General features: G+C 48.5%; 2 protein-coding genes across 2 annotated transcripts in view; both read right to left on the reverse strand.

Moving 5' to 3' along the window:
- ALDH4A1 (aldehyde dehydrogenase 4 family member A1) overlaps window positions 1–2445 on the reverse strand; it is a gene marked incomplete at its 5' end in the record, with an annotated part of 28030 nt that extends 25585 nt beyond the window's left edge. Inside the window, 3 exons of the mRNA XM_042780259.1 lie at window positions 88–180; window positions 857–950; window positions 2417–2445. Coding sequence (XP_042636193.1) covers window positions 88–180; window positions 857–950; window positions 2417–2445 — 216 coding nt within the window. The remainder of the gene's footprint in view (window positions 1–87; window positions 181–856; window positions 951–2416) is intronic.
- A 20573-nt stretch (window positions 2446–23018) lies between these two features.
- Window positions 23019–26928, reverse strand: part of IFFO2 (intermediate filament family orphan 2) — a gene marked incomplete at its 5' end in the record, with an annotated part of 52583 nt that continues 48673 nt past the window's right edge. Inside the window, 4 exons of the mRNA XM_007935638.1 lie at window positions 23019–23124; window positions 23562–23692; window positions 24675–24767; window positions 24920–25040. Coding sequence (XP_007933829.1) covers window positions 23019–23124; window positions 23562–23692; window positions 24675–24767; window positions 24920–25040 — 451 coding nt within the window. The remainder of the gene's footprint in view (window positions 23125–23561; window positions 23693–24674; window positions 24768–24919; window positions 25041–26928) is intronic.

A 26928-nucleotide genomic window follows, 5' to 3' on the forward strand; every position in this document is an offset into this window, starting at 1 on the left:
CCACACGTTCTATGCTTACATGTGTCAGGGAGGGAAACCCCAGCTTCAGAGGACAAAGGCCCAGTCCTGCCCACCCACCAGACTCACCGACACCTGGTACCGCACATCCGAGGTCCACACCTCCTCATCCCCCACCACGCATGGGATGGCTTCTGTCTGGCCCTTAAGGTCTTTCAAGGCCTGGGGAGAAGGGTAAGAACACAGATGGGTCGCCTCTTGTCCCCACCTAAAACTCTGATGCAGAGTCTGATACACAGGTGCCAGGCAGGGCTGCTGATGAGAAGGGGGACAAGCTGGATCTGTGGTCAACGAGTGTGCCCTCCATTTGGAGGGCAGTACCACTCAGCTCCACTGTCACCAGCCAGGAAGTGTCACCAGGCCTTCCCATTACAAGAATATATAAAACAAGTGCATCTGAATTTTATGTGTAATCACCTGAGTGATTAAAATACTGGCATTAATGGTGATAGTTACACCACACGATGGATATAATTAATCTCACTGAATTCTATACACGGAAAATGTTGAGTTGCCAAATGTAGTGTTATCTATAGTTTTACAAAACATAAAATAAAATACTAGCGGTTAATTTGAAAATGTTTTTAAGCCTAGAACATCTGTAGACTTGCGACCCTGACCTGGGCTGAACCGTCCTGAAGTGGCCCCAGGCTACACCCCTGCCGCTCCCGCTCTCCCCATCCTGCAGACCCACAGCTCTCCCTGACTCCAGGCTTCTTCCTGAAGGCAGGGAGCAGGGCCAGAAGGGGTTATGATGCAAACACGGAGCAGACTTGGGGGCTGCTTGGGCTGTGCCCTGCACTTGCTGGGTGTTCCCCCACTCCCTGTCCCCCATTACCTTTTGCAGTGCTTCTCGCTCAGGGCTGCCCTGCGTAAATGCCAAGACGGGCTCGTTGGACACCTTCAAGGAGGAGACATGCTGCCACCGCAGCCTGGGGTACAAAGAAGGGAACAGAGGCAGACAGGTTAGCAGCAGCCGCCACCACTCAGACCTCAGCCCCTTTACCTCCAGAAGGGCCCCAGAGGTGGGCCCAGAAGCCTGAAATCTAAAACCCAAGTTTCAAGTCCTCCCACTGTGTGTCCTTGGGCATGTGATTTGCCTTTTTTGAGCCTGTTTCTGCATTTATTAATTGAGAATAATCATATCAATCTCACAGGGTTGTCTGAGGTTTAAATTCATATACAAAACAATGTTTTGAATGTTTTGCACATGTGGAGGATTATTCATTTTCCCGCTACTTTTATTATTCTCCCCTCAGTGGAGCCTTTATCCCAAAAAGACCAAGTAACTTCTTTCTCTCAGCTGAACTGCTGAGACTCCCTTGGTATAAAGAGCCGAACTCCAGGTGGACAAGCCATCCAAGGTGTGGACCACGAACTTGGAAGACTGTCCCGGGCTCAGTCTTCAGCCACAGGGAGGCTGGCTTAGTTAGGGCTTCACTGATTCCAGGGTACTAAGTTTTTTATTATTATTATTTTTTATTGTGATTTGAGTGGAAGTTTATGGAGCAAATTCATTTTCCTTACAGCAGTTCATATACATTTTGTTTCATGACATTAACTGCAATTCCCCACAATGTAACGGCTCTCTTCCCACTTCCTCTCTGTAGTTACCTCTTTCTTCTCTGTGTCCTTTCAGGGAGCTCTGGTGGTGTAGCACCTAAGGCATCTGACTGCTAACCAGAAGGCTGGAGGTTCAAACCCACCAGCCACTCCTCGAAAGGAAGTTTGGGCAGTCTATTTCTGTAGAGATATTGCTCCCTATGCAAAATACTGCCCTTCTGTTCTTCCATGATAGATCATTCTAAGGAGTATATCTACCTGATGTAAATGTTTACCCCATATGCTTGTCTTTTGTTTGGCTGGAAGCCACAGGAGTGAGTTCAGTTCCAGACCCGAAGGGTAACTAGAGGCCATAGTCTCAGGGGTCTCACCAGGCTCTATGAGATCAGTAAACCTGCTCTTTCTTATGATTTTGAGTTTTGTTCTACATTGTTCTCCCATTCTACCCATGATCTGCTGCACTGATCCCTTTCTGAGTGGTTGACAGTAATAGCCAGGCACCATCTAGTTCTTCTGGTCTCATGGTCATATATAGGCTGAGGTTCTCATGGTCCACCAGTCCAGGGTGCTGAGTTTTAAGAATTCCTTGCTCCAGGGACCCTGTTCAATCCTGAGCCTAGGATTGTAACCACTAGTAACCTAGTAACCACTCACCACTAGTAACCACTCACCACTCCCTTAACATGTCCAGGGGTCAGAGAGGTAGGATAACAGGGGGTCTAGTGGGCCTGGAAGGCAGAGCTGAAGCCCAAGGTCAAGGGGGCTCCATCCAGTGCCTAAAGCCGGCACTGTGAACTCTGACTCCTAGCCTAGACCCAGCATTTTGATTTTGGACGTCTGGCCTCTTAAACTGTAAGACAGTAAATTTCTGTTTCTTAAAGCCATCCACTTGTGATATTTCTGTTACAGCAAGAGAATTAGAGAACTAAGACAGGGAGATAAATGCCAGGATGCTGGGCTTACATCAATCTCAAGTTGCAGCCCTAGCTCTGACACTTCCCAGCTGGGTCTTCCCCTCTGGCCACAGTGTCCTCATCTGTAAATGAGGCCCACAATGAAAGCCAAGCCCACTGGATGCACACTGGGGCACTTCAGAGTGAATAAAGCCTTCTATCGCTCATATCACCATAGGGCGCTGGGCTATTGGCCTCACTGTAGAAATAAAGTAATTTAGGTCCTAAAAGGAAAATGACTAGTTCAAGGTCACATATCAGAAGAAATCTGGATTTGAGTGTCCAGAAAAACACAAGTCTCATCGCCCTCCAGTTAGCAATGACTAGGAACACACTAGGGTAGACCAGTTGGGTTTATCGCTCATTGCAGCAAGGGAGATATTCACCACAGGGAGTTGTGGAGTGTCTCAGTAAAAGGGTGTTAGAAAGAACCCAGGATAGGATCTGGGCTTTGTTATTAGGTGCCGTCAAGTCGATTTTCAACTCATAGTAACCCCAGGTGACAAAGTAGAAGAACTGTCCCATAGGGTTTTATGGCTGTAATCTTTACAGAAGCAGGTCTCCAGGTCTTTGTCAGTGGAGCCACTGGGTGGGTGCAAACTGGCACCAGTTAGCAGCCAAGTGCTTAACTACTGCCCTACCAAAAAAAAAAGAAAAACCAAATACACTGCTATTGAGTCGATTTTAACCCATAGAGATCCCTACTGGGTTTCCAAGGTTATAAATCTTTATGGAAGTAGATTGCCTCATCTTCCTCCCACAGAGAAGCTGGTGGGTTTGAACCACTGACCTTCTGGTTAGGAGGCACATGCCTTACCCACTATGCCACCAGAGTCCTTCATTGTACCACCAGGGCTCCTTATTTAGGCTTTGGTTGGGTGCTTTGAGGGAGGGTCTAAGGAAGTGGGAGTTTGCTCTGGATTGGAGGCTGCTGGACAGCGGGGGTAATCAATCTTACAACTGAGTAAATACACAGCAGTCACTCATTTAGCAGAGATTGGGATTTTGCTCCTTTACGGGTGGCACAGGGACTTTGTTCATGTCTCTGCGTAGACAAATTATGGAGTGGGCTTGCTTTTTCTCACTTTATCCTGGTCACAGGGTGACCTTGCCTGAGGTTGGCATTCTCTAAGGTTCACGTGCATCAGGAGAACACAGTGGTCTGGCTGTGGGTGTCAGATCAGTCCCTGACATCAGAGGCCACTCTTCTTTCTTTCTCACTGTGAAGGGGTCTTGGGGTTCAAAGACTCAGCCTGGGAGGCTAGGAGGAAGGATTCAAAACCAGGGCCATGAGGACAGTCCTTCATTCCTTCTACAAGATTTACTGAGGACCTACTGCAGTGATCAGGAGTCTCTGGGTGGTAAACGTTAAATACACTTAAAAAAAAAAAAAAAAAAAAAGCCTAACACACTCACCTGCCAACTACAAAGTAGGGAGTTCAAACCCACCCAAAGGCACCATGAAAGAAAGGCCTGGTGATCTATTTTCAAAAAACTCTGCTATTGGAAACCCTATGGTTACCAGGACAGCAAGGCCTCCACCTGACTGGAACTGACCTCCAGTGGGAGACATGGTGAAGAAATACACATGGTCACTATAAATGGTGATCACAATCGTGAGTCAATAGGGGAAAGATTACTACTACTCTGGCTATTTTACCAGGGTGGCCAAGAAGGTCTTCAGGAGGTGACCTCTGAGTCAAGACCTGAAGAAGGTGAAGAAGCCACCTTGTGAAGATCTGGGGAACAGCATTCCAGTCAAAGGGAAAAGCTAGTGCAAAGGCCCCAGGCAGGGAGGGTAGGTTAGGAGCAGAAAAGTGGAGGAAGCCTGTGTGGTTGAAGTGGAGGGAGGAGAGGGCAGGGACCAGACCCAGCAAGATCTGGAAAGGCAAAGTGAGCACTGGGATCTTCTCTTCTTTCTCACCTTCCTCCAGGGCCTGGCTCTGCCCCACTCCAGGCCACACCCACCACACCCACATTCCTCTAACTACAGTTTTCTGGGCTCTACTCCAAAGGAAGAAATTTGGGTCTAGGACACACCTGGGCTCAAATTCAGTTCTGCCACACGCTAGCTGTGGCTGAGCCTATTTCTAAGCATATAAAATGGTGATACCCACCTCATGGGGTTACTGTGAAGATTTAACAAGATAACGGTGTAAAAATATAACTCATAGGCCTTACGCTGTCTCTGACTCCTGGTGACTCCATGTATTATAGAGCAGAACTGCTCCACAGGGTTTTCTTAGCTGTAATCTTTACAGAAGCAGATTGCCAGGCCTTTTCTTCTGCAGCACTGCTGGGTGGGTCCAATCCACTAACCTTTGGATTAGAAGTCGAGTGCAAACCAGAGGCCTTTTTTGTAAAGCTATATACATGTGCCTACATGTTCCTGGATGTTGCAATTTGCAGCTGACAGCCTTTAATTAGGATTAAACCTCAACATAAAGAAACCAAAAATCCTCACAACTGGACCAATATGCAACATCACAATAAATGGAGAAAAAAATGAAGTGGTCAGGGATTTCATTTTACTTGGATCCATAACCAATGCCCCTGGAAGCAGCAGTCAAGAAATTGCACTGAAAAATTTGCTGCAAAAGACCTCTTTAATGTGTTAAAGAGCATAGATGTTACTTTGAAGACTAGGGTGCACCTGACCCAAGCCAAGGTCTTTTAAATCACATCATATGCATACGAAAGCTGGGCAATGAATAAGGGAGACAGCAGAAGAGTGGATGCATCTGAACTGTAGTGCTAGCCAAGGATATTGAAAATACCCATGGGCTGCCAGAAGAATGAACAAATCTGTCTTGTACGAAGAGCAGCAGGAATGCTCCTTAGAAGCAAGAACAGCCAGACTTTGTTTTCCGTACTTTGGTCATGTTGTCAGAGGTTCTAGTCTCTGGAGGACATCACACTAGGTAGAGTACAGTCAGCAAAAAAGGGGAAGACTCCCAACGGGATGGACTGACACAGTGGCTGCAGCAATGGGCTTGTTAAGCACAGCAATGAGTGCAAGGATGGCACGGGACCAGGCAGTGTTTCTTCTAGGGCACACAGAGTTGCTGTGAGTTGAAACCAACTCAACAGCCCCAACAACTAACTGACTGAGCACCTAACAGCAACTAACCCAAAGACTGGTAGTTCAAACCTACCCAGCTGTGCCATAGAAGAAAGACCTGGTGATTTGCTTCCATAAAGATTACAACCAAGAAAAGCCTATGGAGCCCTGGTCTACCCTGTAGAACACGTGTTGCTGCCATGAGTTGGAACTGACTCTATTATAATGGGTTTTATGCATCTGCTCAATAAACTAAAACCTATACTGTCCCCTTTCAGGGTAGATGGTGCTTTCCAGAAGGAAGGAGGGACCCATGTACAGCCCCTCCAAGGTTAATGAACTCAGGCTGGTGATGTGATACAAAAACCTTCCCAGGAGATGGGGAGGGGCAGGATGTAGAGGAGATGGAAAGCACCAGCAGCCACAAGTCCCAAGAGTCCCCCAGGAAAAGGGGAGGGGGGCGTTCCCGAAGGCTCCTGCTGGCATGTTGAGCTGAGCTGCAAGTCAGCCCAGGAACCAGCTGGGCTCTCAGCAGCCTCGACCTGGCCACCTGGCCGGAGAGCAGTCATTGTCAGTCTCCGGGTCTTAGCAGCACCACACCCACCACAGATGAGTAAGTCAGGAAATAAGCCAGGGACAGGAAAGTGACACAGAAAGAGCAGAGGAAGGACCCTGGGCTGGGAACCTTATTAAATACCTGGGCCCATCACAGCCCACCCCGGACCCCAATCCTGGTGGGAGGGGGGAGCACACGATTTGGAAGCAGATAACTCCAGGAGCAAAACCCACTTGCTCTGTGACCTCAGCAAACTATTCTACCCTCTACAAGCCTGTCTCCTTGCCTGAAAAACGGGACTCCTGTTCCGTACCTCTTGGTGAGGACTGGAGAAAACGGACAAGCACTCCCCTTTCCTCAGGCCCTGCCCCTCTCACTCTGGGGCTTCTCTAAGAAAAGTGTAACATCTCTGAGAATGTCACTCCACCTCAGGAAGGCATTTTCTCACTAGGCGAAGCTTTCAAAGGCAAAGTGATTCCCAAGGCCCTCCAAGGATTACGTTCTCCAGGCTGGCTGAGGTGCTCAACAAATAGTGATATAATAAACCTAACACCATATTCCACCCCACAGTCTGTTGTTATGACCTGTGGAGTCGGATTCAAGTCATAGAGACCCTTCTTTGGGTTTCCCAGGTGGTATCACTACGGAAGTAGATTGCCCAACCTTCCTTCCGAGGAGTAGCTGGTGGGTTTGAACCTCCAGCCTTCTGGTTAGCAGTCAAGTGCCTTAGGCACTACGCTACCAGGCAGTGTTAGAAACTGAAACCCTACATGCCTCCCTCAAACTTCCCTAGGGTGGAGGCCCACTGTGACCTCAAAATCACCCACCCCCACAGCTTTCTCTGCTCCTGGAAAGCCGCCAGGCTACAGCCCAGCTGTTGGTCAGTCAAGCACAGCCTGGGGAACACAGACTAGTTCAAAGGTCAGTCTGAGTTGTTAGAGAAAGTCAATTGCAGCCACAAGTAATCTGGAGATACCAAACATTTTTCCTTTCTTTCCTGATGGGCCATTCAGGATTGAATTAACATGAGGGCCCTTCCCTTGGCTCAGAATCTGAAGGTCTTCTAGGCAGGCTGCATTCAGTTAGCACACAATTATTCCACCCCGGGCAACCATGCACATCCATCCAGGAGATCTTTGCCCAGGCAGAAACCACAGCTCAGGGGTTTAATCACGTTTCCTGAGCACTGATGAGGTGTCTGGTGCTGGGATACAGAGACAACTCCAACCCTCCTTTCTCAGAGCAGCCCCCAGTCTTCCACCTCAAGAAGGGGGCACAGGGCAGCGGCTGAATGTGATTCACATCCCCTAATCACCTGGGGTAACCCCATTGCCCACTTGGGGGCTCACGGCCTAGGCTTGAGACTTCGAACAGGCCCTCTTTCCTGTCTGCAGATCCCAGGATCTGAGCCACAAAGGCTTCAGCATCCAAACTTTTGCAGCAGGCCAGGGTGCCAGGGTGGGACAGCACCAGGGGTCCAGTCAAGGTAGCCCTGAAATTTACAGACGAGGGGCTCCCAGGTCCCATGGTAGATGGGGATCCCCCTCTCTCCTACCCCAGCCTCCACCTGGTCCAAGGCACCAGCAGTTCTGCCTGCTCCATCCTTGTCTCCAAGCCCCTCTCCATGTGTTCATTATTTTGAAAGGCATTTGTCAGGTGTTCCATTCAGGCAAATGTAACAGTGGCCAACGTTACATTCTTCACATGGCAATTTGACCATCATGCATACAAACACAGCTGGGCCCAAAACTGCTCAGTGCTTCCCAGTTCTTCTAAAATAAAAGAATCTGAATCCTTTCGCTTCCTACTTCCCTCCCCTGTCCCTTTGGTACAACCCAGCCACCCTGGTTGGTCTTTTATTGTTGTTGCCCTCCACTTGGTACAAGGAGCCCTGGTGGCACAATGGTCAAGTGCTTGGCTGCAAATGGAAAGGTTGGTAGTTTGAACTGACCCAGAGGCTCTGCAGAAAGGCCAGGCGATCTCCTTCTGTAAAGATTACAGGCAAAAAAAAAGCTCTTTAGGACCATTCTATTCTCTAACACAGGGGTCACTATGAGTCAGAACTGATGTATGGTACCCAACAACTACTTGTACCATCTTCCCCAGATCACACAGCCTGGATGGGGACCCCACAGGATCACATCTTGGTCCCACAGTCTTCTTTCCACACTGGTGATGACCTTCATCATGGAGCTCTGATGATCAAGTGCCCGGCCAGGTCACTCACTCCTGCCTGCAGGCAGGCTGTGCCTATTCTGCACACCACTGGCCACTCGGAACCTGGCACTGCTGTGCACATGGTCAGCACCTGACAAATCCTTTGTTAAACAATCAAGGAACACATGGCATCTGAACTGACACCAGACCCTCCTGACAGGACTCCTGGGCCAGTGCTCTCTTGCTAATGCCTTGAGCTGGATGCCAGCCAGTCCCTTGGGTTCCCCAGTGGCCACAGTGTATGTGTGTGGTGGTGGTGGGGGGGTGGCAGTGGTCAATGACAGGAGGAACAGAAAGGAAAGAAGCTTTGCCTTATCCAGCCTCTCTGCTTTTCCAGCTGTTATCTAGGGCCTGATAAGGCAAATCTGCCTTATCTCTTGAGATAGAGCCCAGCAGCAGAGAGAAAGTACAGGGGCCCAGGGTGCGTCCAGGGAGGAGGAGCCTGTGCTGGGATGAGCTGCTTCCACCTTGCAGCCCAGGAAAAACATCCAGGAACACTGACTAAACACTTACCCGTGCCAGACACTGTGGTGAGTTACCCAGGTGACCTCACTGACCCCTCCCTACAAAGGTGTAAGTGGGCAACTATCACTACCCCTGCTTCACAGATGAGGAAACTGCAGTTCAGAGAGACTGTCACAGTTTATAAGCAAGAAAGCTGGGTTTGAACCCAGGTCATCATCACTCTGGAGCCATACAGTGTACAGAAGCACCTGGAACGTCTCAGACTCTTGGTCCTCACCACCACCCTACAGAGCAGACTGCTCCCCCTCATGTCCAGCTGCTGTTGTTAGCTGCCACTGAGTCGCCCTGAACCCATGCACAACAGTCTGAAACCATTCTGCACCATCCCCATGACCTCTTACAGATCAGACCACCGTGATCCATAGGGTTTTCACTGGCCCATTTTCAGAAGCATATTGCCAGACCTTTCCTCCTAGTCCCTCTAAGTCTGGAAGCTCTGCTGAAGTCTGACAAGCCTCACAACTATACACAACCCTCCACTGACAGATGGCTGGTAGCTGTGCATGAGGTGCATTGGCTGGGAATCAAACCTGGGTACCTGGGTCTCCCGTATGCAAGGCAAGAATTCTACCACCAAACCACTACTACCCTCCATGCCATTACCAAAAAAAAAACCACTGCTACTGAGTCAATTCCAACACATAGAGACCATGTAGGACAGACTAGAACTACCACAAGTGTTTCTAAGGCTGTAAAACTTTATGGGAGCAGATTCTCCTATGGAGTGGCTGGTGGATTTGAACTGGCAACCTTCTGGTTAGCAGCCAAATGTTTAACCACTATGCTATCAGAGCTCCTTTCCCACCCAAGAACAGAGGCTGCCCGGAGACAGGCAGTGACTTATCCAAAGTCACACAGCTGTCCACCAACACTGCCAGGCTCGCCCAGGGCTCTTTCCATTCTATGACATTTCCTCTGCCAGGAAAGGTCTGGAGAAGGGAAGGGGCAACCATGAAGGGCAGTTTTCTCCATCACGCCCTGGGGTGAGCAGGGTCAACCTCAACATTTTTGTATCCAGGGTAAATAACTAGAATAAATAAAGCCAGAACATCTGAGTTCTACATCTCTCCTCTGCCACTCTCCTCGCACTGCTGGGATCCCCCCTGTCTTGATCCTCATGTTTAAGGGCGATCACTGGTCCCCCTCACTAACAGGGTCGTAATAACAATCGTACCAGCACTTACTGAGTCTTCTAGGTGCTGGGTACTCCTCAGTGTTTTCTGTGTATGAACTCATTTAAACTCAAGACAACCCTATGAAGTGGTTACTATTATTTTCTAGATAGAACATAAGCACAGCGAGGTTGAATAACCTGCCCAGGATTACAGAGCTGCTAAGAGGTGGGGAAAAAACAAAAATCAAACTCTTTGCCATGGAGTCGATGCTGACTCATGGAGACCCTATGCATGTAGAGAATTGTGATCCAAGGCTGTGACCTTCTCAGAAGCAGATCACCAGGCCTTTCTTCCATGGCACCTCTGGGTGGGTTCAAACCTCCAACCTTCCAACTGGCAGTCAGGAGTGGAGTGCTTAACTGTTTGTGCCACCTAGGGACTCCAGGATCCAATCCAGCTGGTCTGAGACTGGCCCGTGTGCTATGTTCTAGAAGTGCAGACCATCCGGCACCTATGTAATAAGCAAGGTCCTGGGCAGAGGCAACAGAGAGCTGGGGCAGCCTTCAGCTGGCAGGGAAGCAGACCTGCAAATGACAGCCCTCTTGACAAGTGCAATAGAACTAGGGCAGTGCGTTCAGAGTGTGTGCCGGTGCCAACTGCTGCCTGAGGGGGATTTTAATAACTTTAGAATAAGCAAGTATTAAGATAACTTACGTTCTATTTATTATTCATCTACCCAAATAGTGACAGAATACACACTAGGTAATAGGCACCCAGCAAGCCGCTTGTCACATCATCTCTCATCTTTGCAACCATCTGCTACACAGCCATTAATATGATTATTCCCATTTTACAGAGGAAGACAATGGAAGGTCAAAGGGGAGCTGCCTTGCCAAAGACATAATGCACTGGATGCATACGGGATTACCAAGGTGGACAGGGGAGGCCATTCCAGAAGGCACAGCCCTGGCAGCTGCCCAGAGGAGTAAGAGGGCAGTGTGTGACCAGGGAACCATGGTGGAGCCGCCAGCCCCTGCCCAGGACAACCTGGGAGCAGCACTGGGTGGGAGACTCCACTTACAAACAGGCAGGTGGGCTGGGTGCAGTCCACAGTCACCCAGGACAACACCAGGGGGCAGGGCAGTGGTCAGCTCCAGCCATAAGTGCCTTCCTGACAGTGTGGGGGTGGGGTGGGAGGAAGGAGGGCCTAGTCTGAGTTATCTCTGGACCCCTGGCACCTAGCAGCAAGAACAAGCAAGGGACAGAAATGAACATTTATTTTGAAGCTATAAAGTACCTGGCTAATTTTTTTATTTATTAAGTTTACATATAAATATGTATATCCTGCCTCTTTCCAAAGACAATTTGCAGAGACTTAAAAAACTGATGATGGAGTCAATGAAATAGAGAAAAGGATAGGAAGTTAAGATCAAAGGAGAAAGGAAGCCATCACCTGGGAGGCTTGAAACCTTGGACATGTTTTTCCTGAGTTTCCACAGGCCTCAGTTATTCAATCTGTGCAATGGGTTAGTGACATCTCCATCATAAGCTGCTGAGGAGACCAAGTACATTATCCACACAAAAGGCAAATGGTAGCCATTGTCACTAGCAGTCATCACCGTGTCGTCCATAACTTCAAGAATGGTTGTGATCATCATCTGTAGACAATGGCTCAAGTGCCAAGTTCATTCATTCACCAAATGTTTGCCAGAGGGCTTACCAGGTGCCAGACACAGTTCCTACAATCTGGGGACTTAACAGTGCAAGTGAAAAAGCAAACTACAAAAAAGAATTTGCAGGGAAAAAAATAGATATATGTTTGTAGGCTGAGCCCATTTTTATATTGTCTTTTAAAAACATATATATTCATGAAAAGTTGAAAAAATATTAACCAAATGTTGACAATGTTGTTGGCGTGGTAGATTACAGGTAGTTTTTGTATTCTTTTTTACCTGTTTCTTTTTTCTTTACAATGGTTATACATTAACTAAAGAAAAATACAATTAAAGGTGTTTTTAAACATTGTTTCTGAGATTCCTGGCACTCAAGGCAAAAAGGAAAATGCTTCTAAAGTACATTACCCATACCAAACCAAGCCAACCCAGTACCAATCAAGTCGATTCTGATTCACAGCGCTCCAACAGGACAGAGGAGAACTATGCTCACAAGGTTTGCAATGCTGTAAATCCTTCCAGAAGCAGGCTGCCAAGATCTTTCTCCTGCAGAGTGGTTTTTGGTTGAGTGCTTGACCACTGTGCCACCCGGGCTCCTTTCACCCACTGTTGCTGTTAGGTGCCGTCGAGTCATCTCTGACTCAGCAACAGAATCCCGGTCCTGTGACAGCCTCAAGATCCTTGCCATGCCTGAGCCCATTGTTGCAGGCACTGTGTCAATCCGTCTCATTGAGGGCCTTTTCGTTGACCCTCCACTTTACTAAGCATGACATCCTTCTCCAGTGAATGGTCCCTTCTGACAACATGACTAAAGTAGGTGACACGAAGTCTGGCCATTCTCACTTCCAAGAAGCATTCCAGCACAGATTTGTTAGTTCTTTTAGCGGTCCATGGTACTTTCAGTAGTCTTTGTAAACACCACATCTCAAAAGCATCAACCCTTCTTTGGTCTTCCTTATTCACCGTTCAGCTCTCATATGCATACGAGGCAATCAAAAATACTATGGCTTGGGTTGTTGTTGTTGTTGTTGTTGTTGTTATGTGCCGTCGAGTCAGCCCTGACTCATAGCGACCCCTCCTTGGGTTTCCGAGGCAGTATCACTACGGAAGTAGGATTGCCCAACCTTCCTTCCGAGGAGTGGCTGGTGGGTTTGAACCCCCAGCCCTCCGGTTAGCAGTCAAGTGTCTTAGGCGCACCTTAATCTTCAAGGACACATCTTTGCTCTTCAGCACTTGAAAGATTTGCAGCAGATTTGCCCAATGCAATACATCATCTGATGTCGTGACTGCTGCTTCCATTGGTGTTGATTGTAGAACCAAGTCTTTGACAACTTCAGTCTTTTTCTATTTATTGTGATGCTGCTATTGGTCCAGTTGTGAGGATTTTTGTTTTCTTTATATTTAGGTGTAATCCATACTGCAGACTGCAGTCTTCAACCTTCATCAGTAAGTGCTTTCACTCATACCAGTTCCTTAATGGAGGCAGTTTTTGTCAGCACTAGATTTTTACATAGACACTGAGAGATGTCACAAAAAAGGTCCCACAACAGTTTCTGTCTAACTGCAGACATGGTACCACAGGTGTGTCGTAGATAATTGCTGAATAAATAAACAAGCAAGTGGCCTGACACCAAATCTGTTGTTCTTCTAGAGCAGTGGCTCTCAACCAGGGGTGACTGTGCCCCTACAGGACACTTGACAATGTCTAGAGTCCTTCTTATTGTCATGACTAGGGGATGTTAGGGAGCTCTGGTAGCATAGTGGCTAAGACACTTGCCTGCTAACCAGACGACTGGCAGTTCAAACCCACCAGCCACTCCTCGGAAGGAAGGTTGGGCAATCCTACTTCCGTAGTGATACTGCCTCGGAAACCCAAGGAGGGGTTGCTATGAGTCGGGGCCGACTCGACGGCACATAACAACAACAACAACAGGGGGTGTTAACTGGCATCTAATGTGTAGAGACCAGCTAAACATGCTCCAAGGCATAAGAGAGCCTCCCACCACACAGGATTTTCTGGATCAAAATGTTAATAGAATATAGGTTGAGAAACCGTGTCCCAGAGCATCCGGCCAGTTGCTGCAGCGGAAGAGGTAATGTGAGCACGGGGAGCTGGCTGCAAAATGATCTCAAGAGCATGAATCTGAAAGTCAGATCAACTGAGATTTTAGTCCTAACTCTGCCTTAACTAGGAGCTCTGGTAGCATAGTGCCTAAGGCACTTGACTGCTAACCAGAACCAGAAGGCTGGCAGTTCAAACCCACCAGCCACTCTTCAGAAGGAAGGTTGGGCAATCTACTTCTGTAGCGATACTGCCTCAGAAACCCAAGGAGGGGTCGCTATGAGTTGGAGCTGACTCAACAGCACATAACAACAACTGCCTTAATTGGCTGGTAAGTTAAGTTTCCCCACATATGAAATGGGAGTAACATAGTGCTTATGAGCAGAAAGCCTGGCCATGGCACTTAACTGCTTGATAACTAGTGTTACTACAGGATTTTCTTTCAGAACAGGGATTACTTTCTACCAGATGAAAAACTGTAGAGTCAATTCAGTCTCATGGCGCCCTCATGCATGTCAGAGTAAATCGTATTCCCTAAGGCTTTTAATGGCTGATTTCTCTGAAGCTCTCCATGGCTTTGGACTTGAACCTCCAATTGTCCAGTTACCAGAAAAGCCTGTTAACCATGTGCACCACCCAGGAACTCTTTCTACCAGATACTAGAGGTCTTTTAGGTCTAAGCCTTTCGCCCCATTAAGTGGAAACTCCTTGAAGGCCCCATCCACACATAAATCCACTGGGTAACCCTCATCTCCAATAGCAAAGCAGCTGCACATGGTAGATTCTCAGTAAGTCTGAGAATCTATGAAATGGTCACACCTCCCTGGGCTTCCACATAGAGAGGGGTTGTCTCAGAGTGCCTGCAAAGGGGACCATGCTGAGGGGTTGGGATGTATGGCCCCAATCTCAGCTCAGAAGACGAATCCTCCCATCTCATGTCTTCTTCCTATGCCCGCCCCATCCCCTCCTGACCCACAGAAGACACACAAGTGTGTTGAAACTCACCCAGGCCCAGGGCACCCCAGTGCCAACACTTGGGGGCAGGGAGGGAGAAGGGATACTGATTAACTCAGAAAAGGGCATAGCTTAGCAGGCCACAGTCCTAGGGTCAAGCAAACAAAGCTCAAACTCAGCAAGGGATTCCCAGCTTGGAAAGCGAGGCCAAGAGTCATGGGCATGCAGGTATCAAAGGCAGTCTCACCAGACTGTGAGCCCTTCTGGGGCACAGGCTATGTCTTATCTACTTCCCCCATTGTCACTGAGTGGGCAGGGATCCAGAAACGCAACCCCCTGTCAGAGTTTACAAATCTGGGTCTGAAGGGCAGTTGCATCCCCAAACTGCCCCTCAGTTTCTTCACCCATAATTTGGCAATAGGAGTCCCTCAGTGGCGTGAATGGTTAACCCACTCAGCTGCTAACTAAAAGGTTGGAGGCTGAAGTCTACACAGAGGTGGCTGGTGATCTACTTGTGAAAAACCAGCCGCTGAAAACCTATGGAGCAGGTCTATACATATGGGGTCTCCATAAGCCAGAACTGACTTGACAGCAATTGGTTGGTTTAATTTGGAATAATAGTATCTACCCACCTTACAGGAATGAGAATTTTCAATAAAAGTGATAATGATGATCATGATAATAAAAAATATAACTGAACACTTTCTGTGTGCCTGGCAGTTTTATGCATTTTACAAATTAACTCATCTATTAGCTCATTAATTCTCACAGTAAGATATATGCCAAATATCTAGCACAGTATTCAGGTACATTATACCCATTGCCCGTCCAGTCAGTTCTGACTCATAACAACCTTATAGGACAGAAGAGAACTGCCCCATAGGGTTTCCAAAGCTATAAATCGTCATGGAGGCAGATTGCCACATCTTTCTCGGGCAGAAAGCCTAGTGGACTGGTAAGTTCAAACTGCTCACCCTTCTGTTAGCAGCTGAGCGCTTATCCACTGAGTCGCCAATGTTGGTCGGTGCATTATGAACACTCCACATATATCTTTATTATCATTATTCCACCTCCCAGAAAGGAGTCCCTCTTGTCTCTGTATTTCACCCAACACTTAACTTGAAAAAAAAGGGGAAGTAAATCAGAAATTTCAGTGGAAGGTGGGGAGGGAAGACTCCATGAATCCCAGAGCTGGGTCCTCTACATTAGTCGAGGGTATGGAGGTGAGAACCGGGAAATGCTAAAAGTATAGGTGTCCTGCAGAAAGCAGCGCACTCCGAGGTGGGAAAATTTCGAAAATACAGTATTAAGAGGAAGATGAGTCAATGAGAGGCTACTTTCCGAGTGAGACCCAGGAGAGACCTGAGGCACCCAGCCGGCCGCAGGATCCGGGAAAGGAGTCCCTCTTGCTGAAGGTTAGTGACTACCTGAAGGAAGCTGGGCGAAGGAGGCTGAAGTATTCCCGTGGGAGTGAGGCCCGGGTGGAGGGCTGGGGGGCACTCGACACAGAGACCCAGGGAGCAGGGGAGCGCTTAAGAAGTTCCGTGGGAACGGGAGCCCAGCATGGAGGACGCCCAGCGCCTCCAGGACCAGCAAGCGCCGCGCTCGGGACCTCCCCACCCCGGTGCTCACTCACCAGGCGCCCCTCCAGGGGCAAGCCAGCAGGGCGCGGCGGAGCGCAGGCGACGGCAGCAGCATCTCGAATTCCCAGCGCCGCTGTTCTTGGGAGTCTTAGACCAAGCCCAGAGAGACAGCACGGCCCCGCCCCACCAGGACCGCACCACCTCGGACAGAGGGGAATCAGAGCACCCGTATTGTCTTCTGACCTAAGCGTCAGTCGAAACCCTCCCTGTATACCTTATGCTAATAAACTCTTTCTGCATTGCAATGAAGGGGACTATTCTGCAATACAGGACAAGGGAAGTCTAGGGGCAGGCCTTGGAATATATGGTTTATCTCCTCCACTCTCGGTGGTATGACCCAATCCTCCTCGAGGAGAATTGGGAGTGAGCTCCATTGGCCAATCAGAGTGACACTTGCAAGCTCCTGGGCCAATCAAAGGGACGGTTAGGATACAGCCTTCTTAGGCTGAGGGGAGAGGGACTGGAACAGCCAATGGAAGAGGGAGAGTGGTGCACATGCTGTGAGGCTAGGCGGAGGAGCCTGCGGCACCGAGGCCTAGGTAAGCACGTTAGGTACTGGAGGCGTCAGGCCCCTCCACTGAGGTTGCGCTTGGCTAGTGGGAATTTTTAATTTTCTGAGTCTGGTTGCGTAGTGCTGAAGGCATTTGACTGCTAACTAGAAGTCTAGCGGTTCAAACCCACCAGCCACTCCTAGGAAGGACGACTGGGCAATTTACTTCCGTAGAGATACCGCCTCGGAAACCCAAGGAGGGGTCGCCGGCAGTGAGTTTGGTTTGGTTGTGCAGTGGGTAAGGCAATGGCTGCTAACCAGACGGTAGGCCGTTTAAAACCCGCCAGCCGCTTTACGGTGGAAGATAAGGCCATCTACTTCAGTAAAGATTTACAGCCTTGAACACCCAATGGAAGTTGCTGTGAGTCGGAATCCACTGGATGGCGTGGGTTTGGTTTGGTTTTCCAGGTTCTTCCATTGTAGGACCACCCCTTAGCCGATATCAGCTGTCCTCTACCCCCTGACCTGGCGCAGGGCTATCCAGCCTCCCCAGGGCCGGTGTCTTTTTTAAGTCGGCCTGCTTCCTTGCAGATTACCATCAATAAAAGATAAAACCCAACCCATCTAGGCTTAACTTTTCTTACAGCTCCTCTGCCGCGGAACCACTGCTGTAACGCTTTTTTTCCTCTCCCTTTAGATCAAAACTTCATTTTCTGTATTGGAAGTTGTTTGCTTGGCGAATGCGGATTCTGAAGTCTTCCCTGATGATGGAGTCTTAGGGACCCATTCCGTTCCTAAAGTAATTCTAGCCTTTCTCTATTGCAATGTATCTGTTTATATTTCCTTAAGCTGCATGATAGAGTTCCTGCTTTAGAGACAGAGTTCCCATGCTGATTCTGGCTGCTCCATGTGACCATGTAACATTGAGCAAGCGATGTAACCTCCCTGGGCCTCAGTTTCTTCATCTATAAAATGAGGTTAATAATTGTTAGTTGCTGTGGAAATGGCTGTGACTCATGGCAACCCTATGTGTATATAACAGTGAACTGTTGCGCCGGAGCCATCCTTCTGATTGTTGCTGTCCTCCAGTCATTGTTGTGGCTGTTGTGTCAATCCATCTCATTGAGGGTTTCCCTGGTTTTGATTGGCCTACCTCAAAATGCCTTCCCCCACCATCTCACACCACTCCTTTTCTTCCAGAAGATCACACCATTTGAGACTCTGGGGAATTGGAACATTCAAAGAGCGGGGAATCAGAAACGGAAACAACATGAGTGCAAATCTTAAAGATGGCAAAAAGCAAATTGGAACTGTTGTTGTTATGTGCTGTCAAGTCGGACCCGACTCATAGCGACCCCTCCTTAGGTTCCTGAGATGGTATCACTACGGAAGTAGATTGCCCAACCTTCCTTCCGAGGAGTTTCTGTGGGTTTGAACTGCCAGCCTTCTGGTTATGCTACCAGAGCTCCTAAATTGGAACTGGGGATGGCTATTTCTTCATCCTTGGAGAAGACCCTACTCAAGTAGGCCTGGTTTGACGAGAAGAAACTAAACACCAGCCAATGTCAAACCCAGAGCCTTCCCTGGGGACCGTGTGGAGGTTTCAGATTTGGTTAACAGGACCTCAGTTCCAAACTAGACTATGCCAGTTATTCAGCCTGTGACCTCCAAGGCCCTCTCTTCTGTAAAACACATGTCATAATCCCTGCTTTTTCTCCTTCCAAAGAATTCATTGTGAGATGCAAGTGTACAAGTGATGTGAAATTTCCTTTTTATAATTGGTTTCAGTGTTTATGTGGCCCCCAGTCCTCTTGCCCCTCCCATCCACAACTTTCATCCTTAATTAAAAAAAAAAAGTACCATCAATTCTAAGACATTTCTCTTTATTTAAAAGAAGCCAATATACAGGCTATAAAGGGCATGATATTTACAACAGTACAGTAAACAGGTTGGTGTTCAGTAAGATCAGTAGTCTTTCAGTGAGTATAAATCCCCCCTCCCCTTCCCCTTGATGCTAGACCCAGCTGGCAGACAAACCGCAACGGTGGGGTGGGATGGGACCACGGGATATAAAGTCTCCCTGGCTGGGGTTAAAAATCAGGTAGATGCTCAGATGTCCACATAAAGGTCTTGGGGAGGCATGGGTGCCTTTACCTCATTTCTTGGAGGGGTTGAAAAAGGGAATTTGAGGGATTTGTCCCAGACTAGCACACAGCCAGTTCTGAGCCTGGAATACTCCACCCATGGAAAATTCCCTTCCAGAGAGAATATGGCTTTACTCGTGCCCACCCAGCCACCTCTAGATTCTCCACTTTAGGTGGAAGGCTTGGGTCAGAGGGAGCCCCAGCATCTCATCCCTAGGCTGGGAGACACACAACCAAGACTGCAGCTGAGTCCCTGGCCTACAATAGGCACGGCCAGGCCTGGGCTCTGAGCATCTCCTGGCTATTTCACTCCTGGCCCAGCTGCCAGACAGCCTGGACCCCACTGTGACCCAGGCTCAGAAAAAGCCGTGTGCTTCCCGAACCCACAGCCCCACTGCCACACTGCTGCTTCCCAAACACAGCTGGTTTGGCAGTGGGTCTTGGCAGACCAGGGTTAAAGTAATTAAGCAGAGCCCACCCTCTGAAGGGGAGCTTACTCTCTACCTTAGTCCCCCTCCCCCCTCCCCGGCCTCAATCCCCAATCCCCCACTGCCCACCCACCCACCCCATGAGTGCCCCTCCCCCAAGACTTTTAAGGACCAACGAGCTGGGGGAGGGTCAGGGACGAGGGAAGTGGGGTGAGATGGGTCCTACACTCCATAGAAGTCACTCATCGCTGCGGATGACTAGGAGTAAGGACGAGAAACAGGCTAAAGGGCACCGATTATATAAAATGCAGCAGCAACATGCACATCTTGTCCCCAGAAAAACGCTGGGCTACCACAGCTGCCCACCCTAAATTAGAAAACCTTCCCTTTCATAAAAATAGATGAGAGTCTCTTGCTTTATAAATAGATTACATATAGCTTAAGTTACACCTTACATTATGTCCCCTACCCCACTCCCCCTACCCCCATCCCAAGACCAAGTGGTTTGATTCCCATAGATCGGAGCTACACCCACAGAACTAAGTCCGTGATGAACACACGAGTCCACAATTTCCACCTGGTTCTTCAGCAACCTCAAGATATATTGCTACAAGAAAACAAAATGTGTTTGTGTGATCATGATTTTCCCTGTTTCAAGTCTCATGGGAGTGTGTGTGTATGTGTGTGCATGTGTGTTTTCACAACCACGGAGTCAAAGGAAGCTACTCTCCCTGCCCCTTCCCAATCCTCTCTTTTTATAAAACCCCCAAAAATAGGAGAGTGAGAGAGGGCAGCAAAGGAGAGCCATCTGAGAGAATTCTAAAATACCAGTGTCAATATGACACTGCGCATAGAAATAGAAAACCAAAATTAAGTATTTACAGCTTTACAAGGGACAGACCAGGTCATGCCAACCTGGCCTGGTGCTGCCCCAGTGAGCATTGGGGTCTTTCTTGGCAAGCTGTGGGCTCATGGCGAGGGGACAAGCAGGGCCCACTGGCAACTAACTCAAAAAAGAACTTTGTGGGGAGGAAGGCAGCCAGGCCAAGATCCAGGAACCAGCCCAAGAGGCATGTTAGCCACACTTTTGCTGTCCTTCCCCCACTCACCTACTCCCAAGTGAGGAACAGCTAATGGGAATCAGCAGGAAAGAGCTCTTGGACAGCATCTCTCTCTGCCTCCTGCCATCTCCATACTCTCTACGGACAAATTCACAGCACCCTACTCTCTAAAGACAAAGGACCTATGTATATGAGAAGGAAAGCAAAAATTACACACCAGACACCAGTCGCCAAGGTAACTTTTGTTACCCTCAAACAGACTTTGCTTTTACTCTTAACTCTAAAGATATGTCTGTCACTCTCCCACCATCTTGAGGAACAATCCAGGGCCAGCTTCCATGCTGCCTGCCTGACCCCCAAACCATGTCATACAACAACCCCCTCAGCCCCGGACAGAGGACACCCTCTGAGGGCAGCCATTGTCCTGCCCTCAGGGAAACGGAAAACCTTTTCAGCAGCTGAGGTCCAAGCCCAACTGGCTCTAATAACCTTTGGTTAAAATAAAAATAAAACAACAACAACAACAATAATAATAATAAGGTATGCTTGAACCCTGTAACCTTTAGAACAAGGGCCAGTGAGGAGGAGATGAAAGGATGTCTCCTCCAAAACCACCATCCCTCTTAAGTACCTACCAAGGGACTGTCTGGCTAATGAGAGACACTGGGAGGGAAGTCTTTTGGCCAAACTACCTCAGGGAATCAGCAGGGTGTTCCCTCAACAAACAAACAAAAAAAAAGAAAAAACTCATAATAAAGGCCACCAAGGTCTGATAAATTACACATAGTCACTAACAACATTCTCTCTCTTTCCACATACATATATATATATAATACGAATACTATGTTCAATAGTTAAGACGCAAATCAGAGGGGGGAAATGGAAGAGAGAGAAGGCCCTTTAAGGTTGCTGGTACCCTGGGAGGAAAGACTGGGACTATAATCCTAGGCGAAGCCAGAGCCCTTTCCTCTGCCTCCAGACACAGGAAGTGAATAGCAAGTTCTGGTCCTTGGATACATTTTGCTCCTTTGACCTCCAGGGGGCGCTCCTGGGCCAACAAAAGCAAAAATCAGCACTCACACCACTTTGTGGTGGGTACAAAGAGAAATTAAAAGGAAAAAAGAAAAAATCACCCACTTAGCCGGCTCCAAGCTGAGATTTGGTGACTGTCTCAACACAGCGCCCTTCAACTCAAGCCCACTCAAGTCTTGGGGAGCTATTGGCTCAGATGAACTCCCCAACTGGTCAGTCAATGAAGTATGAAAAGAGGCTTACATATGTCATGAGCAGAATAGAGGATGGTCCTCACTCAAGCTCCTAATCTCACCACCTCCAATGTGCCAGCAGCCTTCACTGCCTCCCTCTCTTCCTTTTCCAAGGCCTCCTTCCTGCCGGTGGCCAAACAGCGAGCAACTTGGTGACAAAGGAGAAAACCAAGATGGTGGCAGGCCAGTAGTTACCAGAGCTCCACTTGAAAGGGAGTGGATACCAGGCCTGGCCCCCTTCAGGCTTTCTTACAGAGAAATCACAGGTCTATAATAACCCCTTGGAGTTGGCTGGAGAAGGGGAAAGAGCATCAAGTCATCAGGACCATAAAAGACCCTCCCAAACCAACAAGGTCCCAAAGCGAGCAAGCAGTCAGGTGGGCCAAGGGTCTTGCAGGAACCCAGGCTGAGCTACCAACCTGGACCAACTCCCCTCCCAAGACAGTGCTCACCCTCAGAGGCTGCAAGAACAATGACCCTAGCTTCTGCCTCCCTCCCAGCTTAGGGGGAAACCATGGGTCTGGGAGGGGGCCTACCTTCCACAATGATATAAGGCAAGCTGCTTTTTTTGTTTGTTTGTTTTTTTGCATAGTAGTTTAAACACAGTGAGGCTCCACCTTCCCCACAGTGCCTCATCCCTTTACTTTGCCACTAGATCCGAAAAGAAAATAAAACTCTTTTTGCTCCCTCCTTCCATCTTTCTCTCTTTCAGTGAGTGAGAAACATTTGGAGGTCCTCACCCAGGCCTGGAAAGGTTGCAGAGGCAAGCAGCTCCTTCCTGGTGGAGGCTGACTACCCCAAGCCCCAACTCAGTCAGTGCTGGCGGGGAGAAGAAGGGAGGACAGAGCTCATGGCCAATCAGAGGAGCAGGTGGGAGGGTAGAAAACCACATTATACCATGCCCAGGGGGCCCCCCACCCTCACCTTAGAGTTTCGTATAAAAACACCTGCTAGGAATAATTCTTTGGAGCTCAAAGTGGCTCAGCTTAAGGGAAAAGGCACAGTTAACACTGCATCATTGGACAGAAGTCTGCATTTGTAATGTGGAGAACAATAGAAATTGACAGCACCATTCCTTTGGTGGAAGGATGGAGAAGGGGCACTGGTCGGTGGTGGGGAGTGTGGAAGGAAGGACGGAAGCAGCAGTCCCTTGGGGCCTCCAGAGAAGGGAAGGCATATGAAGTCTGTGTGGTAAGGACATGAGCCCCACCCCAGGAGCCTTCGTGGCCCCATGGGAGCAGGGGGCAGGGCCCCATCTCCAACACCACCAGGCACTTGGGGCCTCAGTCATCAGCTGACCATGGGCTCCACATCCGCCTCCCGCTCAAACTCATCCTGGATCTCATCTGTACTTCCTGAGTCACTGCTGGCCACGGAGCTGGGGGACGGGGAGTTTCTGGAAGGCAAAGAGAGAATGGGGACACTTAGAGGACAGCCTGGGGACCCCTGAAGGATTCAAGGAACCAGGGAAGCAAAGTGTCCATTCCCATAAAATATCACCTCAGAGGAGGACCCTCCTCTGACGCTCTGGCCCACCTCAGCACTCCATTCCCATGGCCTTGCACAGAGCAGGCCTTCAATAAGTAATGCAGAATCAGTGGGGGTGGGGGCGCTTGCTGTGATGGCCATATGACATTAATATGTAAGGCATCTAGCACATAGTAGGTGCTCTAATATTCACTGGATAGATGGATGAATGGATGGATCAATGGAAGGAAGGATGCATAGAAAGATGGATGAATGGATGAAGAATGGACAGATGGACAAAAGATGGGCTGGGTGTAACCCTCAAACATCCCACCATTGGGTCTTTAGGGAAGACAGGGCCAGTACCTGTCTGCTGAGCCTTTGATGAGCCGGCGGCAGGTCTCCATCTGCACATCCAGGCCCCGCTTCATGCTGCACATCTCCATGTACTCGTGCAAGTGTCGGTTCATGTCACTCTTGGCTGTGGCCAGCTCCAGCTGAGAGGAAGCCACATGAGACAAGGCTGAGGGCATGTCATCCTCAAAGCAGAAAGCTTGGCAGGCTCCCTCCTCAATTCCTCAGTGGTGGCACCATCAAGGCCACCACTGCTGTGCCCTTGCAACCCAGTCTCATGAGCATCAACGTCCCTCAGCCTCTGCTTTCTCCATACTGGTCCATATCCTCTAGAACTGCTTCTGGGGAATGGATGATTAGCAACCTCAGGGGTGAGAGGCCCCACCCAGTTCAGGGAACTCCACCAGCCTCAGCATCTCTAGATTCCTTTATATGGACTTGATTATAAAGTCCTTAGTCTCTTTCATGTTTCTCACCCTTCTCTTTCTTCAGTATGACAACAGCAATGACTCTCTTTTACACAAGTGGGTAAGTGTTAAGTGCACAGGCTTTTAAAGCCAGATAGAACCTTGAATCTTGCTTCCTAGCGGGGAGTTCTTGGACAAGTCATTTGGTCTCCTTTAGCCTCATTTCCTCCTCTATAAAATGGGGTGGGAGGGCACAGCACCTATGCATAAGGTAGTGGTAAGGATACTATGGAGGATGTACTTGAAAAGGGCCTCTCCAGTGCTAGCATTACTCAGGATCACTTATTATGAGGTCATCATCTTAGCTGAATTAAAAGAATGTATCGGAAGGAAGGTTGGGCAATCCTACTTCCGTAGTGATACTGTCTCGGAAACCCAAGGAGGGGTCGCTATGAGTCGGGGCCGACTCGACGGCACATAAAAACAACAACAACAACATGGAGAAGGCAGGGATCACTACCCCTGTTTTACAGATTAGGAAACCAAGGACCTAAGAATGGCATGGCTTGCCTAGAACCAGGCAGAGAATCGGGAGGCCTTCTAATCCTGATCCCGTGCTTTCCCCGCGCTACCAGCCCTGCCCACATAGGCACTTAATCACCAGGGGTCTCAACTGCAGCAGAGCCTCCCACATGGGCTCTTCAGCCCAAGCCCTCACCTCAATCTGGCCTATCGTTTCCTGGTACTCCTTGTCTCTTGTTTTGAAGAAGGATTCTGTCTCATGGATCAAGTTGCCCAAGTTTTCTTCTTGCTGGGAAAACAGAACAAAGAATGTTGGGTGGTGGGGTCCACAGTGAAGAACAGGGATGAGGGATAATTGGCAGGAGGTGCTGGGTGAGTGCCCATGGGGGATTAGCCCTCCAGAACCCACCCAGCCTCTGGGAAGCCAGGCCCTGGACTTACCTCCCCCTGCAGGTCAATGGAGGGATTGCAGTTGGTGAAATCCTCCCAGAGCAGCAGCGTGTCTTCATTCTCTTCCCATGTCAAGCTGTCACAGTCATCATCAAAATCAAAGGTCTCCCGCCTATGGGGTGACATGAAGGACAAGACTGAATAGATACCCAGACTCCCAGGGGCCTATATGGGGGAGGGGAGAAAGAGGCAACTGCAAAAAAAAAAAAAAAAAAGAAAGAAAGCAGTGGTGGCCAAAGGGGACATTCTTAGAGGAAACACAGCCAGATGCTCTTAGAAGCAAAGATGGCGAGACTTCGCTTGTTTACTTTGCTTTGGGTCTTTTTTTTCTATATATAATAACTTTTAATTGTAATTTAGGTGGAAGTTTACAGAGCAAATTGGTTTTCCATTCAACAATTCATACACATTTTGTTTTGTGACATTCATTGCAATCCCCACAAGGTAACAACGCTCCTCCTACTTCCTCTCTATGTTTACTGCTTCCACGCATCCTTCTTTTCTACCCTTCCTGCCTTCTCAGCCTTATCCCTGGACAAACATAAGGCATTTGATGTCACCTGGTTGATTTTTCTAAAGGGTGCATACCACCCTGGTATTACTGTTCATCACCTTATAGGCCTGTCTGTTGTCCTCAGCCTCTCCCCTCTACCCAGTCTTCCCAGCAGCCAGAATTCAGGCAAGAAGAATTCCTTTTCCCATCATAACAGGGCCTGTGACACCCATATCCCAGGCATGTGTGCACTGACAGGAGGGCATCAGCTCCAAGCACTTCTGTTGTTGTCAGCTGCCTTCAAGTCAGCCCCTAACTCATGGTGACCCCAACTCATGGAACCCTCATGCAAACGGAACAAAACACCACCCCATCCTGTGCCGTCCTCATGATGGGTTGTAAGTCGGACTGGTGTGATCTGCAGGGCTTTTTCTTTTCTCTTTTTCAACTTTTTATTATGATTTGGGTGAAAGTTGACTAAGCAAATAATTGGTTTTCCATTCAACAATTCCTATACATTTTGTTTTGTGACACTGCAGTCCCCACAATGTAGCAGACTCTTCCCACTTCTTCCCTGTGCTGAGTGTTTCCATGCGGCCTTCTTTCCTATCTCTTCTGCCTTCTGAGCTTTATCACTGGGCACACGCCACCCTTTATGATCTCCACAACCCTGAGACCAGAGAACTACATGGTGTGTGGCTACCTCTGCTGACCACTCTGAAAGGGATCACAATAGGAGGTCCCAGATAGAGTGGGAGAAAAACATGGAACGAAACTCAAAATCATAAGAAAGACAAGGCTTTTTCGGTCTGACAGAGACTGGTGGGACCCCCAAGACTATGACCCTTAGACACTTTTCAAGTCTGGAACTGAACTCACCCCACTAGCTCAAAGTTTAGCCAAGCAACAGACAGGCCTATAAGTGAATAGTAACACAGGGAGGTAGTAGTACTCCTTAAAATGATCAACCACACTAGATCCACAGGGCAGCATTCGCCCAGGGATAAAGCTCAGGAGGAAAGAAGGGATAGGAGGGAAGGGGTGGAACAGAAATGGCAAATACAAGGAGAAGTGGGAAGAGTGCTATTACATTGTGGGGACTACAGTCAATGTTACAAAACAAAATATGTATGGATTGTTGAATGGAAAACCAATTTGTTCTGTTAACTTTCACCCAAATCACAATAAAAAATTATTAAAAAAAAAAAAAAAAAAAAACCCTTGGTCCAACACAGATCAACAGAAAAACAAACCCACTGTCATCAAGTTGATTCAGACTCATAACATCTCTACAGGACACAGTAGGACTACCCTATAAGACAGAGTAGAACTGCCCCACAGTGTTTCCAAGGTTGTGAATCTGTATGTAAGCAGACTGCCTCATCTTTCTCCCACATAGAGGCTGGTGGGTTTCAACTGGCAATCTTTTGGTTAGCAACTGAATGCTTTAACCACTATGCCACCAGAACTTCTTCTAACACAAATGGGAAGGTTAAATCACTTGACC

This window comes from Orycteropus afer, unplaced genomic scaffold (genome assembly GCF_000298275.1).
Source record: "Orycteropus afer afer isolate SDZICR_OR568_19922 unplaced genomic scaffold, OryAfe1.0 scaffold00031, whole genome shotgun sequence".
NCBI lineage: Eukaryota > Metazoa > Chordata > Mammalia > Tubulidentata > Orycteropodidae > Orycteropus > Orycteropus afer.